The sequence below is a fragment of the Notothenia rossii genome (genome assembly GCF_949606895.1).
Source record: "Notothenia rossii genome assembly, chromosome: 1".
In the NCBI taxonomy this organism is placed as follows: Eukaryota; Metazoa; Chordata; class Actinopteri; order Perciformes; family Nototheniidae; genus Notothenia; species Notothenia rossii.
Window position 1 is genome coordinate 72,679,813 of NC_136912.1, and position 22,528 is coordinate 72,702,340.

General features: G+C 37.3%; 1 protein-coding gene across 1 annotated transcript; it reads left to right on the forward strand.

The window, feature by feature from the left end:
• The first annotated feature begins 1,869 nt into the window (after positions 1-1,869).
• On the forward strand, positions 1,870-21,793 carry LOC307019441 (complement factor H-like). Its single transcript, XM_079650343.1, has 23 exons — positions 1,870-2,087; positions 2,193-2,375; positions 2,590-2,695; positions 3,098-3,174; positions 3,265-3,447; positions 4,236-4,418; positions 4,511-4,705; positions 4,793-4,972; positions 6,832-6,999; positions 8,437-8,604; positions 8,989-9,156; positions 9,624-9,782; positions 10,347-10,505; positions 10,599-10,784; positions 14,439-14,479; positions 14,537-14,627; positions 14,812-14,991; positions 15,316-15,421; positions 16,665-16,741; positions 19,202-19,393; positions 19,984-20,145; positions 20,466-20,645; positions 21,446-21,793. The coding sequence occupies exons 1-23, from the start codon at positions 2,018-2,020 to the stop codon at positions 21,634-21,636; spliced, it is 3,405 nt and encodes a 1,134-aa protein (XP_079506469.1). The 5' UTR covers positions 1,870-2,017; the 3' UTR covers positions 21,637-21,793.
• The last annotated feature ends 735 nt before the right edge of the window (positions 21,794-22,528 follow it).

Genomic DNA, 22,528 nt, shown 5'->3' on the forward strand with positions numbered 1-22,528 from the left:
AATTGGTATGTGTTTTATTATGTCATCTGTATGAATTTTAAATGGAGTTAGGTTGGAATCATGATTTCTTTTTAAATAAAAAACACCCAGCAGATTGACTGTTTCTACCAGAAGAAATTAACACAAGTTTATTTTTGTTGCATTCTGCGTCTCTGTAGCTGTATAGCATTTGAATATTCAGCGCCATCTGTTTTAACCTCCACTATCCGCCTGTCTGTCTTTGCCCCACTGATTTACTTCATAAACTCGGTTCAAGGAACATATGCTTAATCTAAACAGGAATTAAGTTTGGCAAGTTTTTTGGCAATAACAGGACATTTAAGGGAGAACAAAATGTAACTTTTTTTGTATAGAAATAGTTTATTACCTCATTCCAAACACTTGCTGGGACTTTGCTGTTACCTCTGGATATTTCTTTATATTTCTCTGTGTTTTTTGTCTCTGTGGAGCAACACCTGTCTGGTACCTCAGGAGGTCACTGTTGAGCGATTCCTGCAGCAGCTGTGTTCTTGGGTCAATATCTAATCTAGAATCTTTGTGTTTTTATTTATGGATGTGTCCTAGGCTCTCTTAAAAATGATCAAATTGAAGCACCTTTGCTTCTCATATCATGCCTCTTTCCCTTCTATCAGCCCTTTGCTGTATACTACCTAAAACAGATATGCATGCAACTGAAACCATCATAAGACACTAAAACTAAAGAATTCCAGGAGGTTTTTTCCACCCTGGCAGGAAAATAAATGATATTCTTGACACATAAAGATAGCAAGACAGTGTTGAAAAGGGAAGACGGCTGGATTTGAACCCGAGTTCTCTGCATTAGGACTAAGCCCAAGTGCATGGGTTGCCATTTTGGGGAAATGTAGATTATAATAAAGCTTTATATCGGCTTTAATCAAATACCTTCAGATTGAATATCATAACAGTTTCTTATCCCTGTTTGTTTACAAATGTTGTGCCAAATAAGTTGGTGCCATATTTATAATGACGCAAACACTTACCTAACTTCTGTTTTAATATTGTCTGCTTATCTGTATTATTGTGTTGCATTGTTGGAGAAGCCTGTGACCTAAGATTTTCAATGACATAATTACTCTGTAGCTATGTCAGTTGGACAATAAAGAACCTTGAACCCTTGAACCTTGAGTCTTGAACCTTAGTACATCTAGTATGAATAACATGAAGCCATGTTGAGAAATTAAGGCAAATCCTGCATTGCCCAAGAGCTACATTTTGATTTCCCAACTGAGTTTTGGATCTGAATTTGTTTGCTAGCCTTTGGCAACTTGCTCTATCTTTTTACAAGGCCATCAACAAACAAGAGTTTGTATGAACTCTGTGTGAGTGTTGCGACAACTTTGAAATGTATGCACATAAAATAAACTCAGTTTAGTTCGATATTCCTTTTAAATAGTGGTAATACTTTGGATCAAGTTTTGAAGTGAAATTCCTCTTTACTTATTGTTTTATTTTATTTTCACTCGAGATAAGAAGAATCTGTGTCGACATGATAATGACATGACATTTGTTTGCGCTATTGATTGCAGCAAATGATTACCAAGAAGGAAAAAACCAATAAACCCTTACAGGAATATTCTGTTTGTGTTACTGAATGATAGCAGAAGATGACTGGACAGGGAAATAAATCCATTGGAACACTAATTGCACTGTATTAAAAAACAAAAACAAAAAAACGTAAATCACTTTTTCTGTGATTTATTGAGCTTCAACTACCACATAAATCGTAGTCATACTTGAACCAATACAAAGAACAAATGTTTCAGGCTTTCTTAGTGATGCAGTGTGTCATTTAAGGTGTTGTGTGTGTTGTGACTTCCCCTTTTGTTCTGTTCCCTGTGAGCTTCAGATTGGTTTGGAGGCTGGAACAGACTTGCGTAAATCATTCTACAACCTCCTTCCCTGCGAAACCCTGAGCTCTCTACCTCTCTCTGAGTATAATAGTGTTTCAGTCTCCTGTTTCTACTTCTGTTTGGCAGTTCAGGGTAATGAAGATAACATGCATCTAATAACCCAAAGCTGTGTCCTTTTTTTGTGGATGCACTCGCTGACCTTTGTGAAAGGTCGAGGTAAGCCCAAGTATTTCAATTTTGTATCTAACCATTACATTTACCGCTTGATGTTTTGTATCGGAGTTGGACACAAAATACTGATATGTATTTCTTGTCCCACAGAGTGTACACTTGAACAGTTTTTAAATAGCCCCCAGTATAATGAAAATTTTGACACAAGTGGTCTGGCAGCCACATACAGTGGTGGAAGGCAAGTCAGAGTGGGCTGCAATGTTGGCTTCAGTGGCTTTTTCAAACTGATCTGTGTCGAGGGAAAATGGGACACCAAAGGCACAATATGTACACGTGAGTTAGGATCTATTACATTGTATATTCTACCATTAGGAAGTCATTCTATGCTAAGTACTTGTAAATATTATATGCAACACGTAATCTTGTAATAGTATATGATTTGACCTATTCATGTCATGGTTTGAATCGGTGTACATTGCACAAGCAGGCTAAAAGTACTATTGTATCACCAAAAATAACATTTGTTTTATCATTCTTACTTTTTAAGTAAAACCATGTGGTCATCCCGGTGATTCCCAGAATGCAGATTTTCAACTGGAAAAGGGAGAGGATTTTGTATTTGGGTCACAGGTGAAATACACCTGCCACAAAGGGTATGAAAAGATGTATAATTACAAATGTGTACTTCTTATGAATCTTTGACTTCCTACATATTATACGTTGTAAATGTCGTTAACCCTGTATAACAAGCAGTACAGTTTAAATGTGGCTTTAACCCTTACATTTTAAATGAATGTATTACTATTTTCTACATTTCACCCCATTACACCATTATTACACCCATATTTAATTCATGCCACAACCATGCTACACTGTTATTATACCCACATTAATCCTATATTACACACATGTTACACCAATATTACAATGTTATAACATCCATTTTAAACATGGACACAGCCTATCAAATGACTGTATACCCTCGGGAAACAGGAAGTATTTAATAGTGAATAAGGTATGTCCATCATCTTGTTACTACATTATACTGTTTTCAGTTATCAAATGGTCAGTCGCACAAACTACCGGCGTTGCATGGCTGAAGGCTGGGATGGTAATATTCCTGTATGTGAAGGTAAGAGCTAAACAATTATGTTATTCTTCCAATAATTGACACTCAAAAACGCTATACATTTTAAATTGTTTTGGGTTATGTTTGTTTCAGCACAACAGTGTCCAATAATCGACGTGGACAGTCATGTCCAAGTGAATGGGGACATTGAGGAAGCAACCTTTGGGAATGTAGTTCGATTCAGCTGCAAGTCCAGCTTTAAAGTGTTGTTTGGGTCAGCCGAGATGTATTGTGATGAAAATGGAGAGTGGGTGGGCGAATCTCCAAAATGCAAAGGTATTGCAGTGTGTGAAAACAGGAAGCACAAAGTGTCTCATGTTGAGAAATAAACTGAACATAGAGGGAAAGAGGTAGACAGACACACATACACTATTAATCACCCTGTCAAGAACACCAACATAACAAAAAGCACATAATGACCACCATGTCAAATGTAAAAAAAGCAAAATATGTAATACCACCACGCCCCTCCAGTTGTTCAAGGCGCATTCCACTCTATGGCTTTTTCATTTGCCTTTTCCTTAAAGGTCCCCTATTATAATGTTTTTCATCAATATATTATAGGTCTCAGATATACACAAAACATGTCTCTGAAGTGTTTGGCTCAAAATACCAAACAGATCATACATTGTAGCATCCCATAAACCCCTCTGTTTCAAAAGAGCTGATTCTCTGTTACTTTAGATGAAAATAAGGAGCCCCTCCCCACGCCCCTCTGAGAGATATTTGGTTAAAAACAACACAATGGTGCTCTAGGAGGAGATTCGGGTGATAAGGTGGGGTGGGGGGGGGGGGGGTTTACCTTGATTGGTGATTGGCTAATGGTTACACAAGCCAATAACTTGTGTAATTGGCTTGTAAAGTGGCCGAAATCTGATCAGCTCATTTTCAGACAGGTTTTGATATAAATGGATCAGGATAAAAAGTGAGCAAATACTTTTTCCTGAAACTTTCAGAATCTCTTTATACAGTATAAACATATTATAAATGTTTATGTATAAAAGACATTGCATAATAGGTGACCTTTCGGAAATCTTTATTCTTGCTTGTGTATTATTCAACAGAGATAATATGTACAGCACCCGAGATTGAAAATGGTGAAGTGCTTGGACATACCCAAGAGTACAAAGAAGATCAATTCCTGGAGTTTCGGTGTGATCACTTATTTACAAGCGTTGGAGCCAGATCTTCAAAATGCACAAAGCAAGGAGTAAGAGCAGAATGGAGCCCCACGCCTCTGTGTGAACGTAAGTAAGAACTGAGTAATGCAGTGTCTGGTGACACTTCCCAATAAATATAGGTTCTGACGGATAATATGTTTATTTTCCAACAAATACAGTAATAACATGTAAACTACAACTGCCAGCGCTGAAAGGAACCAGCTTTGAACCTGTTCATAAAAACACGTTCCGACCTGGTGACCAAGTGACAGTAAATTGTGGAGAAAAGTACTGGATTTTTAGTAGTCAACAGGTCTCAGTATTAACTACATGCAAAGAGGATGGAGAGTGGACTATCAGACCTGTATGCCAAGGTATGATACTGCTGTGAATGCTGTTTTATTTGTTTATATTTCAAAAACTCGATTACTTGAGATTTACAAAACATGTTCTTATTCTAGAGGTTACATGCAGCAAACAAGGTGTCCCACATGTGATTTGGCGCAGTCGTTGGCCGCAAACATTAAAATCGGGTGAGATGACACGTTACCGTTGTGAGACAGGCTACAGGAGGATAGATGACAGGGACGACAGGGCCACATGCACCCAAGATGGATGGAAGCCAAATCCACTTTGTCAAGGTATTGTGAAGTAAACCTTATGTTTATAAGATATCTGTTATCTTGTTTCCATATTTGGCCATGGGGGGGGGGGGAGTTTTTACTATATACTGTAGTTTACTGTAAAGGCTACATTTTAAAAAAGAGTCCCATGAACTAAGTGCAGCTAAGCACAAGAACAGTCAGGAATTTACTTCTTTTTTTTCAATTGCTTACACATGCTTTTGAAATCATGGCTTTGTGTTGTTATCACACAAGTCTTTAGGGTGGCATAAACATCATGACTAACAAAAAATATATGTATATATTTGTATTTTTGTTTTATTGTATGTCGTTTGTAGAGGACATCGGGTGTTAGTTATGGGAAGCATAGTATACAAACAACATTAACATACAAGTACATGTAGACAACATTAGAGCACAACAACTCAATGCAACAAATACTGAGCCCTCATTTGTAGTACTCCATCCTTTTTTGAAATGCAGAGATACATCTGACACTTAAGACACTTGATGTATGTTTTCCCACTGCATCCGTCTGCCACGAACCCTACAGAAACCTAAGTGTTAGTTTTGGCCCATAGTGGATTCCAGTTGTGTTGTGTAAAATGGGGGAAATAAAAAGTTAGCAAATCCCCATGTCCTCCTCAGAGGACATTCCTAAAAACATTTCGTTTTAGGTCAAATAAATATTACACTGCTCTGAAAACTCACTACACTAACTCCTAAGATGTTCCCTTACTATAATTAATTAATATTGAACTCACAACACTGGTAATTACAAAATTACAAACTTACCATTTCTCTTTCTATAAATAGTGCCTGTGTTGATGGACGCCATTTTCGAAACACAAATGAAATTATCTTTTTCAAAGCCATAACCCCCACAAATGTCATATGTTTGAAAAGCACAGGGTGTCCTCTGTGGAGTACAATTGGACTTAATGCTGTGGCATGTATAACCTTAAAGTAATGGACCAAAACCCAATGTGCTCCACAGAGGACAAAAATGAATGGGTGGGTCTCTGGAGGATAAATACTTGAAGTGTGCACACACTTCATTTCAAATAGGAGACACTTTTTCCAACCAACTTCAAACTCTGGTGTTCCATCAAAAGCACACACATTTCTTATGGACTTTGTTCTGTATGTAGATAGTTCTGCAGGACAGCGATATGTGCAGAAACACAAATATTCTGTTAAAACAATATTTGTATCCTCAACTAATCTGCGAAACATGAATGCTCAGCAAATACAGTCACCGTTGTGTGAACAAAAAACATGCTCTCAATCTGATACAGTAAATGGAAAAGAAAACTTAGAGAGAGGAAAGAAAAACACTTAAGCTGCATTGTACCACCTAGCTGGGTCTGGCCACAGCACTTCATCAACATGCAGAAGAAGCATGCATCTATACAGTAGGCATGACGGTCATAGAGCTTCCACTGTTAGGCTGCAAATAACTTTTCAATTGACTTGAATTCATCCTCCCTCTCACTCTTATCCTCCCTCTTCCTCTTGCTGCTATGTCCATATATCCATTGTTGTAAAAAGCTCTTACATGAAGCCTTTGTCTAGTGCTTACATCCCGATTGATGAGTCAACAATAAAGCAGGTTGGTGTCTATGGTCATTTGGCATGTGTATTTGTTAACTGCTTCATGTGTGTAGCATTTTTAATGGCAGTGTTTTGAAAATGGCAAACAAGTTAATATGTCAGATGTCTGTGTCTTACTTAGAGAACCGTTTGAGTGTATTGAATTGAATTGTAAATTGGGTTCAGAGCTGAAAATGTCTTTAGAGTTTTGGAGATTTGAGCCGAGGTTTTGCACATGTTTATAGTATGTCCAATCTTTTCAAAGATATCGGGGTTTTTTTCAGTGAAAACATGCCCTCAGCCGGGTTACCCGAATGCAGACATAGTCGGAATCGACCTGGAAGAATACGGATACGAGGACCAGGTCGAGTTTATTTGTAAAAACGGTTACGAGGGACGATTCACTGTAACCTGTGGGGACAACGGTTGGAGCAGATATTTACAATGTAGAGGTAAAAACGTTTTCCTTTTTGTTATGCTTAAAACACACATTAAGAACTTGACACTTGAGGCACTTGATGTATGTTTTCCCACTGCATCCGTCTGCCACGAACCCTACAGAAACCTAAGTGTTAGTTTTGGCCCATAGTGGATTCCAGTTGTGTTGTGTAAAATGGGGGAAATAAAAAGTTAGCAAATCCCCATGTCCTCCTCAGAGGACATTCCTAAAAACATTTAGTTTTAGGTCAAATAAGTATTACACTGCTCTGAAAACTCACTACACTAACTCCTAAGATTTTCCCTTACTATAATTAATTAAAATATTGAACTCACAACACTGGTAATTACAAAATTACAAACTTACCATTTCTCTTTCTTTAAATGGTGTTGATGGACGCCATTTTCGAAACACAATGAAATTATCTTTTTCAAAGCATAACCCCCACAAATGTCATATGTTTGAAAAGCCCAGGGTGTCCTCTGTGGAGTAAAATTGGACTTAATGCCGTGGCATGTATAACCTCAAAGTAATGAACCAAAACCCAATGTGCTCCACAGAGGACAAAAATGAATGGGTGTGTCTCTGGAGGATAAATACTTGAAGTGTGCACCAAATGGCACACACTTCATTTCAAATAGGAGACACTTTTTCCAACCAACTTCAAACTCTGGTGTTCCATCAAAAGCACACACATTTCTTATGGACTTTGTTCTGTATGTAGATAGTTCTGCAGGACAGCGATATGTGCAGAAACACAAATATTCTGTTAAAACAATATTTGTATCCTCAACTAATCTGCGAAACATGAATGCTCAGCAAATACAGTCACCGTTGTGTGAACAAAAAACATGCTCTCAATCTGATACAGTAAATGGAAAAGAAAACTTAGAGAGAGGAAAGAAAAACACTTAAGCTGCATTGTACCACCTAGCTGGGTCTGGCCACAGCACGTCATCAACATGCAGAAGAAGCATGCATCTATACAGTAGGTATGACGGTCATAGAGCTTCCACTGTTAGGCTGCAAATAACTTTTCAATTGACTTGAATTCATCCTCCCTCTCACTCTTATCCTCCCTCTTCCTCTTGCTGCTATGTCCATATATCCATTGTTGTAAAAAGCTCTTACATGAAGCCTTTGTCTAGTGCTTACATCCCGATTGATGAGTCAACAATAAAGCAGGTTGGTGTCTATGGTCATTTGGCATGTGTATTTGTTAACTGCTTCATGTGTGTAGCATTTTTAATGGCAATGTTTTGAAAATGGCAAACAAGTTAATATGTCAGATGTCTGTGTCTTACTTAGAGAACCGTTTGAGTGTATTGAATTGAATTGTAAATTGGGTTCAGAGCTGAAAATGTCTTTAGAGTTTTGGAGATTTGAGCCGAGGTTTTGCACATGTTTATAGTATGTCCAATCTTTTCAAATATATCGGGTTTTTTTTCAGTGAAAACATGCCCTCAGCCGGGTTACCCGAATGCAGACATGGTCAGAAACGACCTGGAAGAATACGGATACAAGGAACAGGTCGAGTTTATTTGTAAAAACGGTTACGAGGGACGATTCACTGTAACCTGTGGGGATAACGGTTGGAGCGGATATTTACAATGTAGAGGTAAAAACGAATTTTTTGAATGCTTAAAACACACATTAAGAACTTGATTTATTTGTAACAGGCTTGCTGTTCAGTAGATTATCAAGAAATTGATCACTTAAAGAGTAAAAGGGGAGGCACCTTGTCTTTAAACTCTATTATATAGTTTCTATTTTTACTTCTATTCATATTGCAGTTTCATTAATGTCTATTTATTTGAGCTGTCCCTATCTTTCTTTGTTTTGCCTCAACAACTGACTTTGGGGATCAACAAAGGCATTTTCTTTTCTTTTTTCTTGAAGACTTGCATTATTTATGAAAGGGTTGGTTTGATTATGTTTTAATGTAATCTGAATAGCTGGAGGATGTGTGAATAACTTCAAATATTCATTGAATTTGTTTCAGAAAGACGCTGCAAGAAACCTCACATCGACGGTGCAAACTTTAACGGCAATGTAAGGGAAAGTTACAGGCAAAATGATCGCATCCGATATGCATGCAAGAACAACGTTGACACAATTGTTACTATTACCTGTGAAGAAAATGGTTGGAATGGAATTCAGAGCTGTTCAGGTAAAGTCAAACAACAAATCATACAACAAATACAGCAGGAAAATGATAGAGTTATTGGTTTTGGGTGTTTAATTAGCATGGTCTTAGCGTGTTCTCTTAACACCTAAAAAATAACATCCTCAGTGACTTTAAATTGCATAACTACTTCGATGACCCAGTTTCATCAGTTTCAAAATGTGTACTGTTGAACAATTTCTACTTCATGCTTTTTCTCTCCCCTCAACACATGCCTGTTTACTTGAAAATGATAAATGAAGCTCCTCTCTTGATTTACTGCACTCTAAACTTTCATTTAAATAACAATGCTATCTTGTTATCATCCTGATCATTGCAATGCTAGCATGCTGTAAAGGTATCAGGCCAACTGTCTTAGTTTAGCTTAGTTTAGCTTGTTAGCATGCTAGCATTAGCTATTTATCAAGTCACGCCATCTCAATATGACTTATTTCTTTGTTTTTCATCGACAGCATGTTCAAACGTTAAAGTCCAACATGGATTTGTAGTCGGGCCATACAACGACACCCTGTACTACACCTGTGAAGAAGGATATAAGCTTCCAACCAAAGGCTGGTGGGCTGAGGCCAAGTGCAATGACAGTGTGTCGTCCGAACTTAAAACATGCATCGGTAATTCATCTTTAATGCCTAACAGGTCTTGTTGTTGCAACCATCATGAAGTATACCAAAAACTATTTTAAAAGGTGTAGAAGAGGTTTTTGGGAAACGGTTAAGAATAAGATTTCCTCAGGATAGCCTATACACAAACATAATACAAATCTATACTTTCTGAAAGAGATTTTTAACGGTTTTGAGGAACACGAAAATCATCACAAATAAACACAATTTTGTATGATTTTGCAAGCATAAAAGCAATTGCAAATATACAGCTAATGTTAAAACTTAATAAGGCTATTAACTAATAACACAGTCACGCGACTTCAATTCCTCACCACCAAATTAAAGGCAGACTAATAATGACTTATGATGTAGTCTGGTTTTTGACACTTGTGAGCAACCACCTATTTGTAAAATGTTAATTAGTATTAGTCTTAGTTTGAATTTGTTACAACTTCATTTGTTTTTTTAAAGTGACATCCTTGATTGTTTACATTTTTATAATGTCAATGTTATTTATTGCTAATACCTGTTACAACGATAAAAAACTAATTGTTTGAAACATATCCACTCTAGAGAATACAACGTGTGGAGATCTTCCTGTTATTCCTAATGGGAAAGTGACAGTTGCACTCACAGGGGAAAGCGCCCAGGTTAATTGTACAGAAGGATACAGCACTGAGGTGTCGCACTTTAGTTGTCTTGATGGAGTACCACTGAAAATAATCTGTAAACGTGAGTCATCTTCAATCTTAATCTGTACATGTTAATTATGATTAGAAGATCACATGGCGTAACCTAATGCTGTACATGTTTTCAACTTTTCAGCTGAGGCCAATCCCTGCAGTCCTCCACATAAAGTACAGAATGCAGTTGTCATGACTGCATATCAGAAAGAATACTTATCTGATTCTGAAGTTACTTATAAGTGCCGTAAAAGCTATACAGCGAAGGGAGAAACCACGATTCGATGCATAGATGGGCAATGGGGGGAAACGAACATAATGTGCACATGTACGTACATGAAAAAGCATTTCACAAAATGTTGTTGTATTATGTATACATGGTAAAGAGAGTTTACTGGCCTGGAGAAATACAGTATTTCTAAATCAGAATATGCTGTAAGGCAGTATTGGTTCATAATTTAGCTGTTCAAATATGTAGACTTGATTGGTGTTCATACAACTTTATTAGTAACATATGATTTAAACTGAAAAATAATTCCTTAAGAAATGCGACAATTATTTTCCGATGTATTATTATCATTAAGATGTGAAGCAGAAGATGCACTGATTTATGTTTATAGATCGCAAATAAAAAAGCGTCTCAAACTTTGTTAGGATTAGGTTCTAGTTTCTCTTGGTTATGGTTAGACAAAGGTTAGAAGACTCATGTAAAAAGGATGGAGCTGAATGCATTATTTACACACGGCACTTTAAGATATGATACTGAACACATGTATTCCCTCCCACAGCTGCCGCTGAACAACAGTGATGCTGGTTTTGTTGGTGGTCCGAAGAAATGCCAATAAAATGGACCCCCCTAAAAATAATCTATGGTTATTATTTTGGCATCTGTTCATCAGTAAGGAAGTGATTTTTAAGTGTGCATTACTCATACTCATATATCATCTTAATACATCATGCATGTATTATTATATACACTTGTTGGAAATGGAATGACTGAATCAATCATTTATGTATTAAACAACTTTTATACATTTGCCATATTGATTAAAAAAGAAAATAAATTACAATTGCCTTATATGTTCTCTTTATTGTGTTATAATGAAAAACAAACCCGTGGTGACTGAATATGCTTTTTACTTATTGCAAGTGGGATTTAGAGCAATGACGAGCTAAAGCTGAAAAATAGACTGTAAGATAAGATAAGTTAAGATAGAACTTTATTGATCCCAATTTGGGAAATGTTTGTTTAGCAGCAGCATAAAAAGACATGGCATTGTACAATAAAAATTAAAAGACAAGAAATAAACAAGAAAGTAGAAAATATACATGTTGAATTTACAAATTAACAATAACAAGATATAAAGCAAGGTGTTATATTTTTATATTTAAGTATGTGAGAGATGGAATATTAAATATTAGACTGAATATATCAATGTAAAATGTACAGTGAAGAGAAAAACTACAGCTTCAAAGGGGTCCAGCTTGATGCCGATGACAGACCCAGATTTCCTGATCAGTTTATTGATCCTGCTGGTGTCCAGGATCTGATGCTGCCTCCCCAGCAGACCGCAGCAAAGAAGAGTGCACTAGCCACAACAGACTAGAAGATCTCCAGCATCTTGCTGCACACGTTGAAGGATCTCAGCTTCCTCAGAAAATAGATTCTGCTCATCCCTTCTTGTGCATAGTGTCAGTGTTGATCCTCCAGTTCAGTCCAGTGTCTAAGTGCACTCCCAGGTACTTGTAGTCCCCCACAACAGCCACATCCTCTCCCAGAATGCACAGGGGCTGAGGAAACGTCCTCTTCCTCCTGAAATCAATGTCCATCTCTTTGGCCTTGGCCACATTCAGAAGCAGAAGATTTCTTCCAGTCCACTCCACAAATTCACCCACCACTCCTCCTCCCGTCCATCCCTTATACACCCTACCACTGCAGAGTCATCCGAACATTTCTGCAGATGGCCTGACTCAGAGTTGTATTGAAAGTCAGTTGTGTTCAAGGTGAACAGGAAAGGAGACAGCACAGTCCCCTGTGGGGCTCCTGTACTACCAACCACCACATCAGAAACTGCCCAGCTGGACGTGCTGTGGTCTGTCTGTGAGGTAGTTGGTAATCCAGGAGATGGTGGACGAGTTTACCCTCATAGCCTGCAGGTTGTCACTCAGTAGCCGAGGCTGGATCATGTTGAATGCGCTAGAGAAATCAAAAAAGTGAGCACGCTGCAGCAGGTAAATAATGGCATCGTCCATCCCCAGGTGAGGCTGGTAGGCAAATTGTAGAGGGTCTAGAAATGATCTCACCCGCGGTTTGAGATGGGCCAAGACCAGTCTCTCCAGCACCTTCATCACATGAGATGTGAGTGCTACAGGGCGATAGTCATTGAGCCCAGAAGGAGTCGTCTTTTTAGGGACAGGGACAACGCAAGACGTCTGCCACAGCACCGGGATGGTCTTGAGATACAGGCTCAGGTTGAACAGGTGCTGAAGAACAGGAGACAGCTGGCTGGCACAGGCCCTCAGGACCCTGGGGCTAATACCATCAGGGCCTGCAGCCCGAGGAAAGCGCTTTTACATACTACATGTCATTCACCCTTTCACACCTCATTCATACAGAGCAGTGTCAATTGTTCTTTGGAAACTAACATTCACACACATTCATACACCGTTGGGGTGGGTTAAGTATCTTGTGCAAGAATAAATCGACATGTTGACTGGGATCGAACCCACAACCTTCTGGTTCACAGTCGCCCACAAAAAACAAATTAGAACTTTCTTAAAAACTTTTAACCAATCAATCAAAGGAACACAAATAAAGTTTCCAAAATCAGAGTTTTTACAGTGGCTTCAGATTTTAAGAACGTTTAACATCTATAATAATGTCTTTAATGTGTTTTGAGGAAAAGTATAAAGTATAGGAAGAAAGTAACTTGTTTAACTTATTGGTTCTATTAGACTGTTGAACCCCAAACCCCAAAGTAATGCTAATGTAACACTTTCAACTTGAGAAATATGAAATACAGAATAATGATTTAAGATGATTTAAAATTATAAATAATTATTGGTGATTATTTAGATACTTAAGAATTATTTATTATCATTTTAAAGGAATACTCAAAACAGTTTATAAAAAGTATGAAATACAAACTATTTGGACCATAAATGCACTCACAGAGCGGTTGTGGGTTGAATAAATAAAACAGCACAGTGGTCATTTAGATTTGAAAGGGACAAAGTACACCATTGTTTTCCACCAGGACTTTTTAGAACATCGTTTAGTTTCATGTTAAAACTAAGCTCATGGGTTAGTAAAGTTAGGGTAAGACATGTAGAAAGAAAAATGTAAAGGTGACTCGTGCTTTTGAAGGTTTTTAAATGGGAAATGTCCTAATTATTAGATTTTATAAACATCCTTATAGTGCATTATTTCAATACAGTAACTGTAATTCCGTCTTTGACTGGTTGTTCTACTTAATGATTTCAACAATGGACTTTGACTCTGTAGCATCAACACATTGGATGTGGTAACTTGACATAAACTGATACTCAAACATATCCCAAAGTCCCTCAGCTTTATTTCTAAGTTGCTTCAAGACAGTCGTAAACCAGTGATGTATCTGCTCCGTTAAACCATACCAATTTATAATCACTTTAATCGATAGTGTATTAAATACATTATTTGTTTTTGATGTCCTTGTTGCTGATCCTGTCGGGTCTAACTTGATTTATCATAAAATATTTTCTGATATCTGTCCCTAATGTTTGTTAACATAATGTTTTCAGAAAGTGCAGAGTCTCTGGCAGTATTTTATTAATTATTTTTGAAAGGATACCAAAGGGAATACACTATTAAAGGACTACAAATAGATTATTTATAGTACAAAAGACACTGTCTGTGAACTTTTTTCTGTCGCTTCTATTATTGCTTTTACGAACAGCGTGTGCTCTGTGTTTTCTTACGCGTCATGTTGTGTTCATACAGCCTTGTGCAATCCCGCTGACCCTCGGTACTCCCCGACAACTGTGGCTGGGGACAAACACAGAAAGACAGAGTTGGTCAAAGAAGTTAGTCTCAGTTAGACTTTGTCACTGCTCCTCAAAATGCAATTGTCTCTAATCCTCTTGCTTCTTCAACTGTGGGGGAATGTGGAGGTTACCTTATCACAGAATGGTAAGACAGACTTTTTTTTAATATTTGCTTTTCGTTAGTAGAAACATAATACAGGTTAAAGGGAGGGGGTGAAGTTCATGGGTGTGATGTTGACTTTTTAATATTATAGTGCACTGTAAAGTTATATCCTCATTTTTAAGACATGTCCAATTAACCCTTGCATTCCCATGTTGCTGTTTGTTAGCATGTCCAAACGTCCCACATATTCCTCATGCCCATGTGGTTGACAAGACCAAAAAAGCTGAGTACCAAGGAGGAAACGTGATACATTTCGCCTGTGAAACTGGTTATATATCAGGTCCAACCATCAAATACGTATGTACAAGCGAAGGGTGGCATGTACTCCGTGCAGGAAGTTGCTACTGTGAGTTAAACAGCTTTCTTCTTGAGTCATTTTTCTGTTACCACTTCAGTGACGGCTGTCATCAGTTTATAACATATATAAATCCTTTATAAACTGAAATTCATTTTTATAAAGACATTTTACATTATTTCCTTCAGGCTCAGAGTAGTTTCACATTTTATTGACACGATTGTAATTGCATACACTTGATTGTCCATAGTATCTGAAAACATTTGGAAGCACCCAGTCAATTTGCGTTCATGTTCAATTAAAAATATCAAACATCAAAACAGGGATAATGTTACATTTATTAAGAAACTGTGCTAAGGAATATTCTTTTTTCAGTAAAGCCATGTGAACTCCCTGACGACACTCCCAATGGCTTTTATCAAATCATCCACGGGGAAGAGCTTGTTTTTGGAACAAAAATTAAATACTTTTGTAATGAAGGGTAAGTGCTCATGGAATGATTCATAAAATAGACACGTATGTGTGTATGTATGTATGATGCCATAAGACATATGTCACCTGATTTCAATTGTTGTAAATTATGTGTTTTTGGTCATAGGTTTCACAAGAAGAGTCACAGTGACAAATACAAATGTCCCGATATGTATTCTCACCTTCTTTATAGTGTGTTATAACTAGGGTCACAAAGGGGCGGAAAGTTTCCGGTAAATTTCCGGAAAGTGTCCGGAAAGTTTCTAGGGAAGTTAAGCTGGGGAATTTTGGTATTAATTCAATGCAAAAACAAAAAAAACATGACATTTCAACAGATTTTTTTTTTTTTAAGTAGAACAGAAGAAGTTTTAATTATTGTATTGAACTATTATTTGTTTCAATGAAGAACGAAAGCGGGAATGTTGAGTTAAATATTACTCATCCCCCCCAACTCCGCTCATTAAAAAATGAACAAAAATGCCCCCCCCCCATCCAAAAATACCCACAAAGTCCAATTCAAAATGTTAAATGAAAAGAGCCCTTCTCCCTCCAAAAAGTCCCATTAAACATGCATATCTTCCTTCAAGCAATCCTCTGCATTTTTTGCTAAACCCTTTCAGTCAATGGGCTCTTCCTGGGCCTCATCAACATCCAACTCTGAGTCTTCCTCTTCAGTGTCACTATCCAGCCTTGTTGAGGATGGCTCTGTGTCAGGCTCAGAGAGCCTTAGGTTTGCCCTAATGCCAACCAGTTTTTCCACTCTCACATTTGTGAGCCTGTTGGGAACCTATGTGTGGTCTCAATAGCCATGCAGTAAGCAGTGTGCTATGGCATGGATATTCAAGTGTACTTGAATATCATCTGTTTGTTTTAGTAAAGATTATGCTAAAATATACTTTACCCAACTATATTTAAGTTCCCTGAAGAGCCAACCTTCAATTTTGAAAATTCCCAGTTTACTCCCATAAATTCCCGTTTATTCCCATGGAAAGTTTCCATCTTTGAAAATTCCCGGAATTTTGCAACCCTACAGTAGGTATAACCATATATATTAGTTGAATTAAAACATGCCAAAAAAAGTGTAACTCGCATAGTTACACTACACATAACTACTGTCTTTTTGAATAGTGTTAGAGTGATACAGTAGCACATAAAGATATATTAATCTGGCACTTTGTTTTTGCAACCCTTGGTTATTTATCTGATGGTGTTCATCTCAGCATGTAAACCTTTATTGTACTGTTTAATTACAGGTATCAGATGGTGAGTAAGGATGACACCAGGACTTGTTTCCTGGACAATTGGACCAATCACTTGCCAATATGTGAACGTAAGTCTGGTAACAACACAGCAGCAATATTGTTCAACGTTCTGTCGATTACTATCAACTTCATAGCTACAATGCACAAGTTCTTTTCATGGTTATTTAAAAAGAAAGATTTTATTTTATTAAAGCACAGGTGCTTCTTCGGTATCTTAGTAGGCAGCCCTTCGTCAATGTTAAATTATTCAGTTGGCACCAAACTCTCCCGGTTGAATCCTCAGAACCAAAGAGCAACAACTAGAAAGTATGTGTTTTTTTGATAAAAAGTTGATGGTACACGACTGTAGTAAAACAATGGGAGAGAGGTTAACACAACTCCCAAGGTGCATTTCGGTATAAAACATCCAAGCGTCAACGCATTCAGATTTGTTTTAATTCAACATCTATGTGATGTGTTATGTTTCACAACTGCAACACCAAAGCTTTTTTTTGTGGTCCGTGCCTCTCACTGTCTTACCTAAATTGCAACTTGTTGATGATACAAAAATGACATTCAAAACGTTGTTTCTAAGCTATAATGATTACAGTGGTGGTCATAGCATAAGAGTTGTTGCATTGTCTAAAAAAGTATTGTGTTTTCTTTGTTAAAGGAAGATATTAGTCTTATTTTCAGGCTCACATTGTATTTTGGGTATTTTGGGTTTACAGAAATAGCGGCTATTTTTAATAAACATTTGATTAATTCTGTGAGGCTGACTATAAACAGTCCCCAAATTGGTCGAATACATTCATCACCTATTGATTGTACACAGCCAGTCTTCTCCCTGACAGAGACTTCTGAATCCAAAGTTAATTCTATAATTTCTTCTTTAAACAATTCCAAATCAAAAGACACTTTTGAACTCTGAGAAATGTGTAGCTGAGCAATTGACTGGACATCTTAACAGTAGTCCTTTCACACTACACCCCATGCAATTCGGCTTCCGAGCCAATCATTCCACTGAGACCGCAAATTGTTTCCTTGTGGAAAATATTAAATCAAAAATGGACAAAGGAGGCATTGTTGGAGCAATCTTCTTAGATCTTAAGAAAGCTTTTGATACAGTCAATCATCAAGTACTCATTCACAAAATGACTTATTTTAATTTCTCACCCAGTGCAATAGACTGGATGAGCTCCTATCTGTCAGACAGAGTTCAGTGTGTAAGGGTAAGTGGCGAGACATCACCACCCCTGAGGAATGAACTGGGTGTACCCCAGGGATCTATCCTGGGCCCAATTCTATTCAGCCTTTATATAAATGACTTGCCATCAGTGTGCACTGGATGTGAGGTACAAATGTATGCTGATGACACTGTCATTTATGTCCATGCAAAAACCAAGGCCCAAGCTGCGGCCAAACTAAATGATGCAATGGTTCATGTAAATCAATGGCTTACTGACTCACAGCTATATCTGAATGTTAAGAAGACAGTCTGTATGTTTTTTAGCAAGACCAACACTGTATCACACTGTGAACCCAAGGTCTATGTGTCTAGGGAGGTCATTCAAACAGTTACACATTTTAAATATCTAGGCATTATCCTTGAAACTACTTTATCCTTCAAAAAACAAGTGAAAAAGGTAATGCAAATAACTAAATACAATCTAGCAAACTTTAGATATATAAGGAACTGTTTGACAACACCTGTAGCAAAACTCTATATGACTGCCATGATCCTTCCCCACCCAACATAATGTATGACCAGCTGGACCCGGGCGAATAGCACAACATTAAGGCCTATCCTGTCACTTCACAAACAAGCTCTCAAAGTTTTGGACAGAAAACCTAAGCTATACCACCATTGCAAAATCCTGGACAAACATAACCTGCTCAGCTGGGAAAATATTTTAAAACACACTGATGCATGTCTAATTTTTTTAATTCTAAACGGCAAGGCACCCCCACCACTCTGCACTTTTATACAGCAGAAAAATTCAAACAGCAGAACCACAAGGTCTGCCCTAAGAGGGGACTGTGTAGTCCCTCTTAGGGCCAGTTCCTTTGGTAAACACTGTTTCTCTGTGAGGGCACCGACACTCTGGAACACAATACCAATACAGATAAGGAATAACACCTCCTATCATACATTTAACCACAATCATAAGAACTGGCTTTTAAACAATCAAAAATGTGAACACTTTTAACTGTATCAAGGTATGATGATATTTCATCTGTTTGCATGTTTGTTTGTTTCTCTCTATTGTTTTACTGCTTTTCCTATTTATTGTTGTACTGATGTTGTCTGCTGTACTCTATTTAATTAGGATTTTATTTTCTAGTCTTGTTGTGGTCATTTAACATCTTGCCAAGGACAACAGTTGAAAATTAGCCTGCTGGCTAATACTGGCTCATTTACAGCAATGTGAATGAATGTGCACTGTCCTTTAAATAAATAAACAAATAAAATAAATAAATAAAACATGTTTTAAACACTTTGTTTTATTTTCCTTCATTGACCTAACTGAGTGTTTGTGTTTACTCAGCTTTGAGCTGTGAACTCCCGCCTGCAGATGGAGGGTTAATGGTAAAAGGTATTCCAGAAAATGATGACCCCATACTTCCTGACCGCTTCCTTGAATTCAGCTGTGACGGTCCATGGAAATATCTGAATGGCAGCTCAATGCTGATATGTCTTAAAGATGGACAGTGGGACAATGCATTCCCAACTTGTGAAGGTAAAATAAAAAAAGTATTTTGTTTACTATATCCAGGTAAATACTTTTTATATGTTTGACACTAAGTTTCTCATTTGACAATATCGATTTCTATTTCACCCAGACATCACCTGCAAAGTTGTATTAGCGATACAGAAGATGAATGTTAACATATCAGAAACATTAACATTAAGCTCAAAGTTTGGTGATCAATAATTACAGAAATGTTTCAACATAATGTCCTCTCAAGAATCTGCAATATATTTTGTCATACCAATAACTAAACCTACCATATAAAAAAAAATGGCGGCAGTAGAAACGAGCTGACATTACTAATTATCTTTGAGTTAACTTTGTTTACTATTCTATAACTGTTACTTCAGTTAGCAGTCAGTGTTCCAGTGCTGTTTATTTCCGACCTCCCTAATGTGATTTATTGTTGGCTTAAAAATGCTCGTTATAGACTCATTAAAATCAAACATCCAAAATACTCTTCTGTACCTCTATATGGTTCCAATATAAAAAAAGAAATCCAAAAACTCAGATCTTTGGTCATTCTATTGTTTATACTGTGCAAACTCTTGATTGACCAGATTCTCTTCTCCAAACAGAGAAATGCAAAGTCACGGGTGTATCTGACAATGTACGCCTTGACAGAGACCCCGAAAAGTTGAGGTTTAGTTGCCATAAAAATGGAGACACTCTTTTGGGGAATGCAGAAGTGACATGCTTAGCAAACGGACAGTGGAGTGCTCCCTTCCCAACATGCGGAGGTGAATCTTTTCTTTCTTGCTGCTTAACAATACATCAACCTCAACGTCTTTCTTTTAGTATAGAGTAGTTATTCTGACTGTTTCACGGTGATTCAACTTTCATAAAATACACTGCAATCTGGACATATTTTCGCCTTGTTCATGACCTGAACATTAAAACTTGCATTAAGGTATGGTTTGTTGCAGAGCTGTGACAATAGACTGTATTTGATTTAAGCGATTTTAAGTGAACCTAGTAAAATGGCAGTGTGTATGTTTACAGACTTCTAAACCCTAAGATTGTTTATTTATTTGTGTGTTTTTTTTTTACATTCTTTTAGCTCGTTCGGGTTGTGGAAAACCAACAACCCTTGAAGATGGAGACATTGAGGGAACTGTTGGACACAGGTACAGGCACGGAGCCAGGGTTAAATACATCTGTCCGAATTACTACAAAATGCAGGGTGATCCTCACAAAACCTGCACAAATGGTGAATGGATTGGACAGATGAGATGCCTCAGTAAGTTACAATTTCATTTTAAAAAATGTATTCTATGAGGTTTTTGGTATAAGGCAATATAACTTCCTGTCTGTTTACCAGTATTCTAGCTAGTAAGGCTTTGAATGTTGAGTATTGTAAAAGAACAAGATACTGATTACATTTTGGACCATAGTTTTCAAGCCCTAAATATATTCGTAGTAAGTATGAATCAGAATCAGAATCAGAAACGGGTTTATTGCCAGGTAGGTTCACACATACGAGGAATTTGACTTGATGTCATGGTGCATATACATAAAATATAAAACAAAACAAAATCTAATATAAAACAAAAAATCTTTAAGGACACTGTAATAAAATATAGTTAAATAGCAATACAAATAAATTAAATTAAATAAAGCAGTAATTTACAATGAAATAGAGTGCAGTGAATTATAAAATATAGAATATGAAATACGAAATAAGAATATGTGCAGAAAGCAGTATTTGAGCATTGTGTGCATTAATGTACTGCATAGAGTCTACGTTGTGGCTGAGGTAAAGTGTCAGTGGGGGGCCGGGTCTTGTTTAAGAGGCGGAGGGGAAGGAACTGTTCAGGTGGCGAGAGGTTTTGGTCCTGATGGAGCGCAGCCTCCTGCCAGAGGGGAGGGGGGTGAACAGTTTGTGTCCAGGGTGGGAGGGGTCGGCCACTATCTTCCCTGCCCGCCTCAGGGTTCTGGTGGCGTGCAGGTGTTCTAGTCATATGCCATTAACAATATGCCCGCCCCTCTGAATGACTTTTAAGTATTAACAATATGCTGTGTATCCATTTTCTCTTGCAGAACCCTGCACTGTGAATAGCCAAGACATGAATACACATAATATTGACTTCAGACATATTGAGAAGAATAAATTGTATTCAGAACATGATAATACAATTGGGTTCATGTGTACCAGTGGAAGACATGACGGCGCAGTGGACATGCGTCAGAAATGCAATGATGGTGTGATCCTCCTTCCTACTTGCCTCTAAAGCTTTTTAGTCAACTGGATGTGATGACCATGAACTAGCTGGACAAACATGTACATGATTAAGCAAAGTAAAGAGTTAGACCAGTTCTTTCCTAATCAAGTGTGTGTAACCCAGTGCTCTGTGTGGTCATTCTAATTAAACAAATATGTTGACTTGGTCAGATTTCTGCCTCTATTTTTCAGATGAACTCTTTATCTTTCATGAAGAGGAAAAAGATGATTTCCAAAATATTAATAAAGCACAATAAATGACCGAACTGGGCCAAGTTTCCTAATAATGATTTTCCTTAAACATAAAGATAATTTTCCATGAATGCTTCTTCAACAGTTTTTAAGGAGCAGTTCCCCAGAAAACAGAAATACATATTTCTCTTTGCTCCTGTAATGCACTTTATCAGTCTGTATTGTTTTGGTGTGCCGTGGAGATGTCTGCTTCTTCTTGAATATAATGGCACTAGATGCACTCGGCTTGTGTTGCTCATAGCCTCAAATAGATACCTTTTGGATGTAGAATTTAAAAGCAGTGTTTCTTTCCGGAAAATCAAAATAATCCGCAGTCATGGTTGTGAGCAGTTTCATGTAGGAACTATTTTCTATCTATCGAGCTACATTTGCCAACAAATAGACAAATAAATATTTTATAGTTGGATTTGTTAATTTTGAAAGTAAGAGTAATGTCCATTAAAAACTAGGCTTGCTGCATTTAACACATCATGGTCCTGGTAAGGAGTTTCGAGAAGTACACTTTACCTGCTGGAGGTACACGTTACCATTATGATCATATTAAACCCGAACTGAAGCCATGTCTTCACAATACACGTAATCTACTGTTATATACTGCACATTTATACTTGTATATACTATACATGTGTACTGGTATACAGTGAGTATAT